Genomic DNA, 13492 nt, shown 5'->3' with positions numbered 1-13492 from the left:
TCTACGGAGCCCCGTAGGGGTCATGGAGAAGAAAAAATAAATGTTTGAACAAAAAAAAAAAAAAAAACCTTTGCGGGATCTCTCAAAACCCCGTTGCAGTTTGCAGACGGTCCTAAGCACTCCTCTCCCTCCTCCAGCTGCAGATTGTGATCAATTCTTGATGTGTAGCTCGGATGACGGCGCGTATCGAACTGTTCTGATAGAAACGACTCTGTAGCTCGTTGTTTACCTTGCTATGATTGTAAAGTCATGTTGTTTGTATTTTTTATTGATCCGCGAAATTCAAATCTGTCAATAACTCAGCTCAGAGGGACGTGCATGTCCCCTCGCTCTGAGTGTTCTCTTGAGGTGTCTTTCACTGTCTTTCACATGTGAAACCCGTGCCTATTGCCAAGCANATATAAAGATATAACATCAGTGCTTGGCAATAGGCACAGGTTTCACATGTGAAAGACAGTGAAAGACACCTCAAGAGAACACTCAGAGCGAGGGGACATCATGTCCCCTCGCTCTGAGTGTTCTCTTGAGGTGTCTTTCACTGTCTTTCACATGTGAAACCTGTGCCTATTGCCAAGCACTGATGTTATATCTTTATATTTAAGGCCAAGCTCAAAGTAAAATCGATGAACCGCTCCATTGTTGTGGTTTCTGTGTTGCCGTAGCAGCCGAACTGACCAGGAAGTACATTGAGCTAAATGAAAAGTTTTGCGAGATCTCGCAAAACATATTTATTTTATTTTTTGTTCAAATAATTTTTTTCTTCTTCTCCATGTCCCCTAGGGGGCTCCATAATTATCTGCACTGACCTAAACAGTCAAAACTAAATAAGTACCAGCACATCCTGGTGTGCACGAGACATATTGATTAGGATTTTTAGCAATAACTTCATATTTAGTAAGAAATGAGTTTAGACCAGAATCACTTTTTGTCTGTTTTAACGATTCCATTGATGAGATTGATTTCGGTTTAGCTGGCTACATTTGATCACCATATTACAATGAATGTAATAAGACATGTTTATTAAACTAGCCAATTGGTTCAAAGAGCCAGGAAATCTAAACAATAAAACATTTTTAACAACAAGTTTGTCTTTGGATCTTAATGTTTTATTAGGTTTCATGTAAGGATTTTTACAATTGCTATAAACCAGCGTAAAAAGACCTTAAACTAACATTTTACAACTTGAATATCTGATGGCCATCCAAGTTGGTTTTTCCCCAACGTCACTGTTTTCTGTAATTGCTAAATATTGAGCTTAGAGCTGCAACAAGCTGTACACTGTGGTAGTAGTACAGGTAACTTGTTTACATTACATCCCATTAGAGAAGGCTTTATATTTCAAATATTGTTAAATACTGTTATAAGATGAGACTTTAAAATATACTAATAACTCGCGACATTGTGTTAGGCCCATCTCTAAAACAAACTGTAATCCATGTGTTTCTTGCAACCTATTTATGGGTGAATAGTAAATACTGAGCAACCACCTCCTGATTGCACCATGATGAAATATCTAGCAAGTGTTGCGTGTATTTACACTCCGATATATTCACAGCAACTGCTCGACTGCCACTTGAAACTGTAACATCGCAAACTTAAAAATCAGTATTTCCTCAACAGCAGGGAGAAACATCTGAATAGTGAAGCCAAAATAATAATTTAAAGAAAAACAACAACACACAAAAGACAGAACCTGCTCTCCCACAGTTTGGGTTTGGCAGTGAAAACAGAATGCAGCAGGTGTGGAGAGAGGAAACAATGTCTGCCTCCAAACTTCCTCATTCTCCAACCGCCTGCCGTCTCTGTATAAACTGTCTGCGGTGTTTTCACCTGAGCCGACATGTCTGTGAAACATGTGCTGTGACCCAGACTCACCTCTAGGGGGCACCGGGGTGAAGGGGATGCTCTGAGACAGCCTCATCAGGTTGTTGCGCTCCACAGCTGCAGGAGGAAGAGTATGTGCACACGTTAATATTGTTTATATGTTCACTTTGTTTTATATAATATGTTATATTGTTGCATCGACTCAGTTGTCTTGTGTCTTACCTGTCAGAGAGAAACCATTATTTATTTATTTTTTAATATCATACATGTTACCTCCTTGTGTCTATTAACCTGATAACATGTTATATTTGGCTGCTTGTACCTTTTACATTTTGTGACAAATAATCTGAGGGGAATTTCTTATTGTTTGTTTTTAACTTGTGATGTGTCATTTTGTAAAAGCACTTTGAGCTGCATGTGTTATATGAAAAGTGCTGTATCCAGAGTCCTGCAGGTTTCACCAACTCAAAAGACTTTTTAAGACCTTTTTAAGACCACTTCGAATTTAAGACCTATTTCACGGTAAGAAAGTATGAAGGAAAATTGCTATGAAAGAACAAATACGTCCCATAATTACTTACAAAGTAAATGTATTCATGTTCAACATAAGAACGATGCAGCAACAGTAACAGTAGTCAGCGCTCTGCTGTCTTCATGCTGTTGGAGGATTGGTGTTTAGCTACGGTATTTAGCGTCCACAGGATTACCGATTACAGCGACTTCTCCCTGGAGAAACTAAGGGCTAAGTGGTGGTGTTCCAGGCGGGATTTGAACTCACAACCTTCCGATCTTCAGCCCACCTCACTATCCATTAGACCACCACTACCCCCATCACCAGCACCTCCGCTTTTAGCGTTGACGTAGACTCAAACGTCGCCCGGAGGTCCCCCGGTATTGTTGCGGGAGTAGCTGCACTAGCTAACGCCGCATTAGCTAAACAAACGCTCATTTTGTTTGTAAAAGGTGCAGCGAGCTTCAAACACGTTCCCCTCCACGAGTTTCAACCAAGCACTACATTCGATATTTTCCAACCAAATACGATCAAATGTAAGACTTTTTAAAACCCTGTATATAAATAAAGCTTTATTATCATTAATATGCAAACAGGTTAAGACAAACACAGGAGAGGAATCAACAGAGGTGACAACATTTGGTGTGATTATTGTTTGCTCTTAGCCTCTCTACCACAGACAACACTCACGTTTAATGTGGTTTAAAAAAAAAAAAAGCATAACTAGATATGTAGCATCATTGATTTAGCAAACTAAAACAATACAAGAAAACACAATGAAACACCATATTCCCCATTTCTCACCTGAGTACATGAAGCTTTCTATGGGCTTGAATGGAGAGCCAATAGCTATGGAGAAAAATAGGAGAACTGTTAATCTCTTTAAATAATTAGTTGATGACATTTAATGAACATGACGGTGAAAAAAGAATCCGAGCACATCTATTCAGCAACAACACCCTGAGCTGTTCTAGCGTTCACCAGCAGATGTCTCCATTTCACAATTGTACTTGCATTTAAATGTTCTTAAAGTTCTTGGACATTGTTTTTCTTCTCATAAATAAGAACAAGATCAAGGACAATACTCGAGAAGAAATAGACCATAAACTCTTTATTTTTAATATCCTTTTTTTATCATTCTATTGGTCTTTGTGTCAAATGATTGTATGCAGATGTATGGCTCTGAGTGTGTTGTGATGTGTGCTCGGTCAGTGTGTGACTCACAGTCCTTCCTGGCTCCCAGGTGGCTGTGTCGGGGCGTGTAGAGAGAAACTGAAGCTGGTGTCACCGCTGAAGGAGAAGAAGATGTCATGTTATTATATGTTGTATGTGAGGGACTGCGGATGGAAATTAGCTCAAAGCTAAAATCCGGCATATTTACACTTGAAGCATTATTTGTCTTAAAGGTAGGGTAGGTAAGAACGGAGAAACCAGCTCGAGTGCGCTAGAATTTGAAAATACGCAGCCGAAAAAAATCGGCCTCTTCCTTCAGACTTTCTTACAGAGCCCCTCCTCCAACACACACGAACGCGCACATGACCAACGAGGGCACGAGATAAGTTTGTGCACGAGATAGAAGGCTGAAAGGCAGGTAGGCCATCCAGTTATTTTAGCCGGGCCAGCTCAGATGATTGGTCGTGCTTTTTACAGCACTACGGCTTCCACTGATGACATTTTTTTTGGATTTATTGTCAAAGCACTTCAGATATTCATTGCTATCGGGATGTTAAGAGCATTCCATGGAATATAACAAAAAGTGTTTCTGAAGTGAATGACCTATCCCACCTTTAAGTGTTCATTAATGTGCATTGTCCCTGTTCAAATAAACGATTAAATGAAATAAATGAAGAGGACAGTGATGCTGAAATCCAAAAACACGAGTTAACATAAATGTATTGTTCAGCAAAAGTTCCAAAATACTTCGAAAACAGTCCATATTCAATGCAATATAAGCAAGTATAGTGATTTGCATATAAAACAAATCCCCAGATTGTATTAACTTTTCTTATATGGAATGAAGCTTCTAAAAGGATATCATATTCTGGATGAAACATGGCACCTTTTCCATTTTGTTGCTAAAGGCAAATCATAATAAAGCCACACTACCCTTCATTAGATCATTATAAATGGCAGTGAGGCAGCCACTAGAGGAAAGGTCAAAGGTCACTTTGATAACAGCGTCTGTGGAGATGCTGCTGGATCAGCAGAACGAGTCCGACCGAACTAACTCACCGTTTGGTGATTCTTCCCCAGGGGCTCGTCTGACGGAGAACAAAAGAAACAAAACAACATTAGTTTAGCAAAAACATGTGAGCTTGTGTTCTGCATTAACACACAGTAAGAGAATAGTGCATTGAGGGCTGGCTTCAAATACATTCTAACAAATATGCATCAGTGCAAATTAAATCAGAAATAAAATAATCTGACTTCAACAGACATGTTCAATTATCATGTGCACTATTACTTATATCTGCAATTTGACATTAAAGCACTTTTAAATATGTTGCCAAAAGAATGTTACAAAAGTGACATTTATCTGAGTTTTATTGTTTTATTGTTATTTGTGCTAGTATCACTTGTAGATGTAATTCACTTTATATACATTTTTGTTTACTCAATTAACTGTTTTTATTTTTCACTATTATGCTTGGTTTCGGTATTAGTCATAGGACCTTTGTGTTTTTATTTTAATATTGTGAATTTTGAGAAATTTCTGGTACAAGATATCCTAACTATTAATTATTCATACAGTTTTATTTGATGTTTAACTTAGGAAATGGTGTGTGTGTGTGTGTGTGTGTGTGTGTGTGTGTGTGTGTGTGTGTGTGTGTGTGTGTGTGTGTGTGTGTGTGTGTGTGCGTGTAAACGTAGACATCTTGAATGAAATCAGTGGAAGGACACTTACAGGCTGCTGGCTTGGGCTGACTTGCCCTGAACTCTCTCCTGGTGGAGAAATAAGAAGTGGTTAAACAAAGACAGAAAGCAGCATTAAAGTCGTTTTTATCTTTGTACTCCGGAAAGTACACACAGTCTTGTCTTACCAGGCATGCAGACCGGGGGTCCTCGTGGGCGAGGATGTCTTCAGCTGACGACCGGCTCCTTTCCCTCTTTGTCAGAGCTACAGGAAATAAACAATCATAAACAATAAAAACATACTCATGTGGGGCTTCCACATACAGCGCCTCAGACTCAGGGACATACAAGGCTTTGTGCAAATATTTATTATAACTGTGTTTTAAATTTAACTCATATATGCCTTAAACCCTTGCACCATATCAGTAAATATATATATTTATACTAACAACATGCAGATACCGCAACCTTTATCGACTCTTTGTGCTTTCTGTTTGGATGCAGACTACAATGTACTATGTATTAGGGATGGGAATTTGAAAGCAAATGTATATTCGAATATTCGACCCCCAAAAAAACGGTTAACCGATTAACCGAAATGTACATATCCCATATAAAAAAATAAATGTTCATAAATACATGTTCAAATAAGTATAGAAACCAAGTCATATTTGTCAAATTGATTGAACTGGTGACCACAGTTTGAACAGTTGACAGCTATAGGCCTACAGCTTTCATGCTTAAAACATAACTTGGTTTTTAAATGAAAGAGGGATCATACACGAACAACATAACGGGTTAGGGTAATGTAACCCTTACAACAGAGATCAACAACCTATAACAGGGCTATGCACAGAATGCAGCTATTCAATACTCATTCTTCTTTAAGAATATGAGCATGTCTACATGCTCAGGGGAGAGGCGGGTGCGGAGGTGATTCACAATCAGGCCAGCTGTAGAGAAGACCCTCTCAGCTGGAATTTGGGCATAAGATGAGGTTTGAGTCTGCGTGATCTGCGTGTAGGGAGGGGCAGCAGCCATATCATTAGAACTAGCTAGATCTGATGGATTTGGACATAAACGTGAGTGAAGTATAACCGGACGCGCGAGAGAGAGATCAGCACCTGCAGCTCTGCCCGCTGTGAGGGACCGGTGAGCGGAGCAAAACACACCTTTAGACCTAACACATTTAGCTATGGCACTGTCGTATACATTGAATTATTCCATTTGATAATATGTAATCAATTTAGGCACACCTGCCAAAAATAAATAAAAATAAAAATAATAATACAAATATTCATAACTAGGGATGGGTACCGAGAACCGGTACTAAGTCAATACCGGTACCTGATTGGACGGTATCGTTAAGCCGCTGGACAAACGGTGCTGCTATCGGTATATCTGTTACGTCTACTTCCTTAGTTTAACTTTAAACCATTCTGGTTGGTTGGGAANGCAGAAGGAGGCCACCACATAAACTGTCCCGCTACTACAGTGCCGTCCCCCTTCGGTCATCCACGACCCTCTCACAGAACTGACCGGTCTCAACGCTCATCCCCAACCGTACCGGGCTCGCTCCTCTACTGTCCAGTGACGCCACTCACCCACCGATTGCCGTGACACGCCAACCGCCGCTCACAGCGACAAACAAAAAGCACTTGTCTGGCACGTGGGTGACTGGGTACCTTCTTTTTGAACATCTCGTAAACATCACTAGAGTTTTTTGAGACGACGTCGGCCGGAACTTACGTGTGTCAGGTGGTCGTGGTTCAACTCGAATACTCGTACCCGTACAATATATTAACGGCACCCGTGAAGAAAGGGACTTGAACGCGCTCTCGCGCGGTAACAATGTAGGACTCGGTGAACAGACAAAAAATAATTTGAGTGAGGTCCAAGGATGAACGCGGCGTGAAAGTAGACCTACTCACCAGATCTCAACGCTAGAAGCGTCACAACTTGGGCAACGTCTACTTACGACCCAACGTGAGGCACGGAGCAAAACTTTCGACGGCTGTTCGTTCGTTTTGCGAGCGCAGAACCTGTGCGACATACGTTGCGTATGTACACTAGGCTACGGTCCGGAAATATCTCTTGTAGGGAGACGACTAAAGTTTACCGGCACACCCCATAAAAACTTTCTTCACGGTAGAACCGGGAGAACCCTAACAATTGAAATACCAGGAGGCGTCGTCGTTCGTCGTCACGTCGGCGCCCGGACCCGTAAACAGTGCAATCATGGACGAGACATTTGTAGTACATCTCATTATTTTCGAGGATGTATTCAGAACAACCAAGTTCATGTCGGATCAGCTTCAGTCCGCCACACTTGCCTTGCCTAATAAAGATTTCATGTGACACATACAATTGATTTGTTGATGGGAATTAATGTGAATAAATTAACTCTAGGTTAACGGTACTCTTGCTATCACTACTCACCGACACTATAAACCTTGTCCCTCATGCTAGCCCTGACAACACCGGTAAGCACACCTTCATCTAGGCTGCACTGTTACGTGTCCTGACTTGTAGTGGTTCTCTCCTCTATCTACACTCTTCTTGTCATCTTTGTAAAACGATATCAGACTGGTAATTGACACATTCATGATTTCTAGTTAAATTCAGTGTGGCTAAAATGAAAAGCTTTGTTAAAATATGCAAGCACGCGAAAGTCAAATTCAGCTTTATTGTCAAAAATTCTCCATGTGTTATACATCCAGAAATATCTAAATATCGTTTCCCACAGTGTGACATGTATACATAAAACAAAACAAAAAGGGCCTAGATAAACGTGGTATACATTAAACAAAACAAAAAGGGCCTAGATAACCGGGGTATACAGTTTAAAATGTTAATATATTTAAAGTGTTCAAAGTGCAGTTTCAGTGCAAGTCAGTTGAAACGATCTTAAGTTGGCGTGACGTTGAAGTCGTGCGACCCTGCTGCTGTACTGGCTTGTAGTTCGTTTATAGCATAACGTTAGCATTTCGCTTTTGGCGACTAGATTTATGATTCAAAAATTATAAAAGTAGGGTTGACATGTGGAGATTATCCGGCTGAACAAAACGTGATCCCTCTCTTGACCTTATTTCGAGCTATTTTCCAAAAACCTATGGAGAACTTGCATTGGTTTTTCACGAAGGAACCGGAAGAAGTTTACTTCCGGGTTTTACGACGCGTCACTGCGGTTCTCTATTAAATATCCAAAATCAAAACGTTGGTTTGATGCATGTGATACTGACTTTCTAACTAAATCAACATCTCTTTCTATTTATAACCTTTTGACTTCTACTATTAAATATATATCTGTATGAGTGAAATATAATATTCGCATTTTCTAACAAATAAATTAAGCACTTCTTAAACAATGAAATAAAAACCAAATAGTGCTAATATTATAATTACAACTTCTATTTCATTATTATAATCATCATTATTATTAATAATAATACTATTATTATTATTATTACTTGTACTACTTCCACTATTAATAATGATAATAATTATTACTATTATCTTTATTTGTATTAGTAGTAGTAATGATAATATTAATGATATAACAAAAAACAACAATTATAACTTTGTTATTTATTATATTATTATTATTACCATTATCATGAGTTTTAAAAATATATAACAACATATCATAATAATAATAATAAATATGTATACACTATTATTATTAATTTGTTATTGTATTTTCACCATTAAATTAATTAGTTTTAAAAGAGATAATAATCATAATAATAATAGTAATTCTCTTCATTAGTTTTAACAATAAGAAATTAATATCTTAAATAAACCATCAGGAGGTATTTTTTTATATACCTACCGTGATAGTATAGTGCCAAAAGAATGACGTAAACGGATGCTACTGCGAAAAAAATATGTTTCATTCTTCTTTGATGCACGGTTTCATCAGAGCGGGAAGCTCCGCTTGCATCACACCAGGGAGTGTCCGTGTTCTGTGTGACTATAAAGAGATAAAGACACTGAGTCAGTGCTCTTGTGTGGCCCTGTGTAACTCTACATGTGTAAAAGTGCAATGGAGATTTCTAATGATAAACAATAAGGTTATACTAAGGTAAATAAACAACATCAGTGTTACGCATCCAAATCACCAAAAAGTGTCTATTACTGTATAACACTCACAAAGGTGGATTTATTTAACAGGACTTTTGTCTTTTACTGCATTAGATTTAGGTGCACCTAATACATTGGCATCTGGATGAAACAAGCAAAAATAAATATATTTACTAAAAAGGCATTAGAAATTATCTACAGTAAAAACTAAAAACTGATATTAGATACTGAACATACTGGTCACAGTGTGCACATCATCCAGGCATTAACACATGTGTACTGTATAGAATAATTTGAAGTAGACAGGGTTTTTAACGTACAGTTTACAGGGTCATGAGTTACAGATCAGATCTAAGTGATCATCCTCTGGGGAGCATGAAAATCCAAAGCTTATTTTAGTGCAATCTGCTGATTATTCTTCAAAATGCCTTGTCATAATTACATTGTAGAAACAGGCCATCTTCAAACACATATTGCTAGCAGGGTAAAGAGAGAAAGAGAGTATTTGTGTCAACATACGTCATGAAACCCTCATGACTGTTGAGGAAAAAACACATTTTTGCTTTTATTGTGAATGTGATCTTGATTATTATTTCGGGAACAAAACTTGGAGGTTCCGATTTGACTCCATCCATTAACCTGTTAGGCCCGAGAGCCCCCTGTACTGCTGCGGGGTGTTTTTTCATGAAACTGTGTCTAAGGGAATTTTATTTAAAAACCTATTAATTCTCCCTTAACGGTAAGAAACTCAGCTAAATGAAGATACGAACCATTTTTACCGAAACAAAGCACAAGTCTCACAAGAAGCGTCTAAATGAGCCCTGAGCGAAAGAATGCTAACGCACTTAGCACAGATCTCAGGGTAAAAATACCCTTATTACTTATCGTAACTGCACATACAATATATCAGATGAAAGCTGAGATTCCATAGATTCTATAGGTATTAGTATCATCACTAGGGATGGGTACCGAGAACCGGTACTAAGTCAATACCGGTACCTGATTGGACGGTATCGGTATACCGTTAAGCCGCTGGACAAACGGTGCTGCTATCGGTATATCTGTTACGTCTACTTCCTTAGTTTAACTTTAAACCATTCTGGTTGGTTGGGAACCCTCATCCCGTGTGATGTATCCGGTTTGAGACCCCTCTGATTGGCCACTGTAAATGCCACTCCTCATCTCTCTCAACAGCGCTCTTATTATTGTTGTGAGACTCCCGCGGGCATGGCGGACAGAGCGAAGCGATCGAAGGTCTGGAAAAATGTAGTGGCGATAGTGCAAGGTGCAATCTATGTAATCAATTAGTTGCTTGTAAAGGGGGTAACACAAGCAACTTAATGAAGCATTTGCAAACGAGACACTCATTGAATCTTAAATGGTGCTAGCGATACTGCCGCGCCGTGAATGTGACCTGAGCGAAGGCTCGCAGGCAGGTTAGCTGCTGCGCACGTGTAATATGTTTTGTTGGGTGCAGTCTTGCAGGCACATCGCCTTGTCTTTTTTTAGTTTATTATCACCAAATTATTGAAAAGTATCGATAAGAGTATCGAAAAATACCGATAAGCAGTACCGGTACCGATGAAATCCTAACGATACCCATCCCTATTCATAACTCATATTCTCATACCTGAATAATTTTGAATATTCGAATAGTCGATTAATCATTCCCATCCCTACTATGTATGTGCTATTGCAAAAAAGTTGAATCTGATCTAATTATTAATATCTGTATAATAAAAAAACATTTTCATATTATTGTTTGTATTTGTTGTGTGATCTTACAGGATTCAAGATGGAGGGAAGCTGGTTCTCTGTCGAACTCTGTGAAGCCGGCGTAGGAGTTGACTGATCGGATGTGAGCAGGACCTGAAGGCAGAGCCTGAGACACATAAAGGAGTGAGAAAATAAACCTTATTCTGAAACACTGTAACAAAGTATGGCTGCCATAAACAATATGGTTCACAAATACATTCATGTTAGGCTAAATAAGCTTCTGGGAACTACATTTATTAAGACGATGCTACTGTTACTCACACATGCACTCAGCTGCAGTCGGCTCTCTGACACCGGGCTCTGCCGTGAGCTGGATCTCTCTTTGGGAGTCGAGAGCTGGAGGTCCATACTGTCTTTATGTCCTGAAACCAACACATATGTTTAGCTTTTGTAAGGCCATTCAAACAGCTATATCTGTCTGCAACATGACCAGAGTAAAATACTTTATTTATGTTTGTCTCATGTCACAATATCCCACCACAACATTCAAAGAATCATCATAACCAAAACGGTAAAATAATCAGTTCAAACATCTGATTCCTAAGTGAATCCTCACCTCCACCTGCCAAACAAAACCTTAATCAATCAAAATTACAGTTGAAAACCTCAAGTCAACCAATCATTCGTGCTGTCACTTGACAAGAACACTTCAGAAACACCAGGACCAGAGAGCAACCAGACAGGAGGACAGAGAGAGGAAAGGAAAAGGCAGCTAGAGAGTCGACTGGATCTAGATCTGGAGATGGAAAGGCCCGAGCACCCGGCAAACGCAGTCCCGAACGTAATCTCACGCTAAAACTCAAACCTCTCGTTGAACAGCCAGGCGCTGCAGGAGCCGACCGTCCTGACATATTCCATTCACTTCTCCTTTGTCTGTGGGGTTTCCTGGGTGCCACAGCAGGGGCCTGCACACAACCTGGCTTGCTGCCGTTTCCCTGAGTTTGACCCCGGGATGATTCAGCTTCAGGAGCTGGTGGGACTTCAGTGTCTGTGCTCAGAGAACCGGATCTGCACTCGTCGTCGCAGAAGGCCTCGTTCACGTACCCTAAACCTGCCTCCCTTTTTCTCTCCCCCCCTTCTAACCCCTCTGTGTTTTCTGGCTTCGCAGTGCAAGCAGGAAAGCAAGCAGGCCGAGCAGAGCCCGAAGTCTTAGAGACAACAACAACAGTCGGATACACACACACACAGCTTTCCCCCTCCTCTGAGATCTCAGCATCAATACTAGTTTCACCCTCGGTCTTGTACTTACCCACAAACGCCCCAAACTCTACAGTGGTGCAGTCTGGCTGGTAAAGCCTAGCTAGGGCGAGTTCTGGGTGGCTGGAGCCGCTGGGCTGGGCTGGGGTGCTTCTGAGGTGAAACTGGGCCCCCGGGGAGGGCACACAGGGCAGGCTGGAGGGAGAGTCGGAAAAGCCCGGCTCCTGTGGACGGGTCGGTTTATTCCGGGTGAGAGAGTGGCCGCGGAGACGCAGCTCCGGAGGGGAAATGGCCACAGCACTTTGGACAAAGCCACAGGAGCTGCCTGGGAAGACAGCCTCTGCAGCAAAGTGCCCAAGCCCAAACAACCCCCTCCTCTCTGGACTCAACGCTGGGTTCATGGTGGGGTCCAGCCCCACACTGTGTTTGCCCATCATGGATGATTTGGAGTGGGGCCCAGTGTCTGAAGCCACAGGGCCGATGTTGGGGACGACGTTCTTGGAGAGGCTGAGCTCCCGGGTGATCTGGTTGTGGACCTTGCTGGCCTCTGACGCCCTCTGAGCAGTGAGGGTCTTCAGCGTGTCCACAGTGAGGGCAGAGAGGTCCTGCAGGTGTCCGATCTGAGAGTCCAGAGTGTGCAAAGAGCGCTTTATGAAGTTCACTTTGTTCCCGACCTCCTTCAGCTGCATACACATGGTCTCAACCCTGGAAATGACATTAGGTTCAGTTAGCCACAGTTCAGCTTGTGCTACCTACTATTGTTTATGTTGAATAAAATGTTAATACTATACTATTGAAGTAAATAACCTGTCTTCTAGTATTGAGGGTGGCGTAATAAGGTGCTTAAACAGAGCGTTTCAGACAAGTGCTGGATACAGGTATACTCAGACGGACAGAGTGAGGAAAATGCGTTTTTTTTAACATTAAAGCATATTTACTAATGCTGTCAAAATTATCGCGTTAACGGCGGTAATTAATTTGTTGAATTAATTGCGTTAAAATATTTAACGCATGCGCAGAATGGCCCGCCCATACATCCCACCAGTGGCAGCGCCAGGGTATGGCTGGGGTAGGCTACACCCATACCAGGAAATGGCTTAGCCCCACTATGAAAAATTATGTTAAAGTAAGCAAAATCGCACGGAGTAGATGCACAGACAGCAGTTAGTAAGATTGATTTCAGTAGCCACTTGTCTGGAAATACCAAAGACCAGAAACGGTTTTGAAAACTTTTGTCACGTAGTGATC

General features: G+C 40.7%; 1 protein-coding gene across 1 annotated transcript in view; it reads right to left on the bottom strand.

The window, feature by feature from the left end:
- Positions 1-13492, bottom strand: part of LOC104946310 (transient receptor potential cation channel subfamily M member 7-like) — a 20478-nt gene that overhangs the window by 2583 nt on the left and 4403 nt on the right. Inside the window, exons 6-14 of the mRNA XM_010772097.1 lie at positions 12297-12949; positions 11309-11409; positions 11057-11153; positions 5377-5453; positions 5241-5278; positions 4568-4596; positions 3560-3625; positions 3140-3184; positions 1876-1941 (exon numbers count right to left, since the gene is read on the bottom strand). Of these exons, the coding sequence (XP_010770399.1) occupies positions 1876-1941; positions 3140-3184; positions 3560-3625; positions 4568-4596; positions 5241-5278; positions 5377-5453; positions 11057-11153; positions 11309-11409; positions 12297-12949 (1172 nt within the window). The remainder of the gene's footprint in view (positions 1-1875; positions 1942-3139; positions 3185-3559; positions 3626-4567; positions 4597-5240; positions 5279-5376; positions 5454-11056; positions 11154-11308; positions 11410-12296; positions 12950-13492) is intronic.

This window comes from Notothenia coriiceps, unplaced genomic scaffold (genome assembly GCF_000735185.1).
Source record: "Notothenia coriiceps isolate Sejong01 unplaced genomic scaffold, NC01 NC01_scaffold00010967, whole genome shotgun sequence".
NCBI classification, from domain to species: domain Eukaryota; kingdom Metazoa; phylum Chordata; class Actinopteri; order Perciformes; family Nototheniidae; genus Notothenia; species Notothenia coriiceps.
This window is presented reverse-complemented; position numbering and strand designations above follow the sequence as displayed.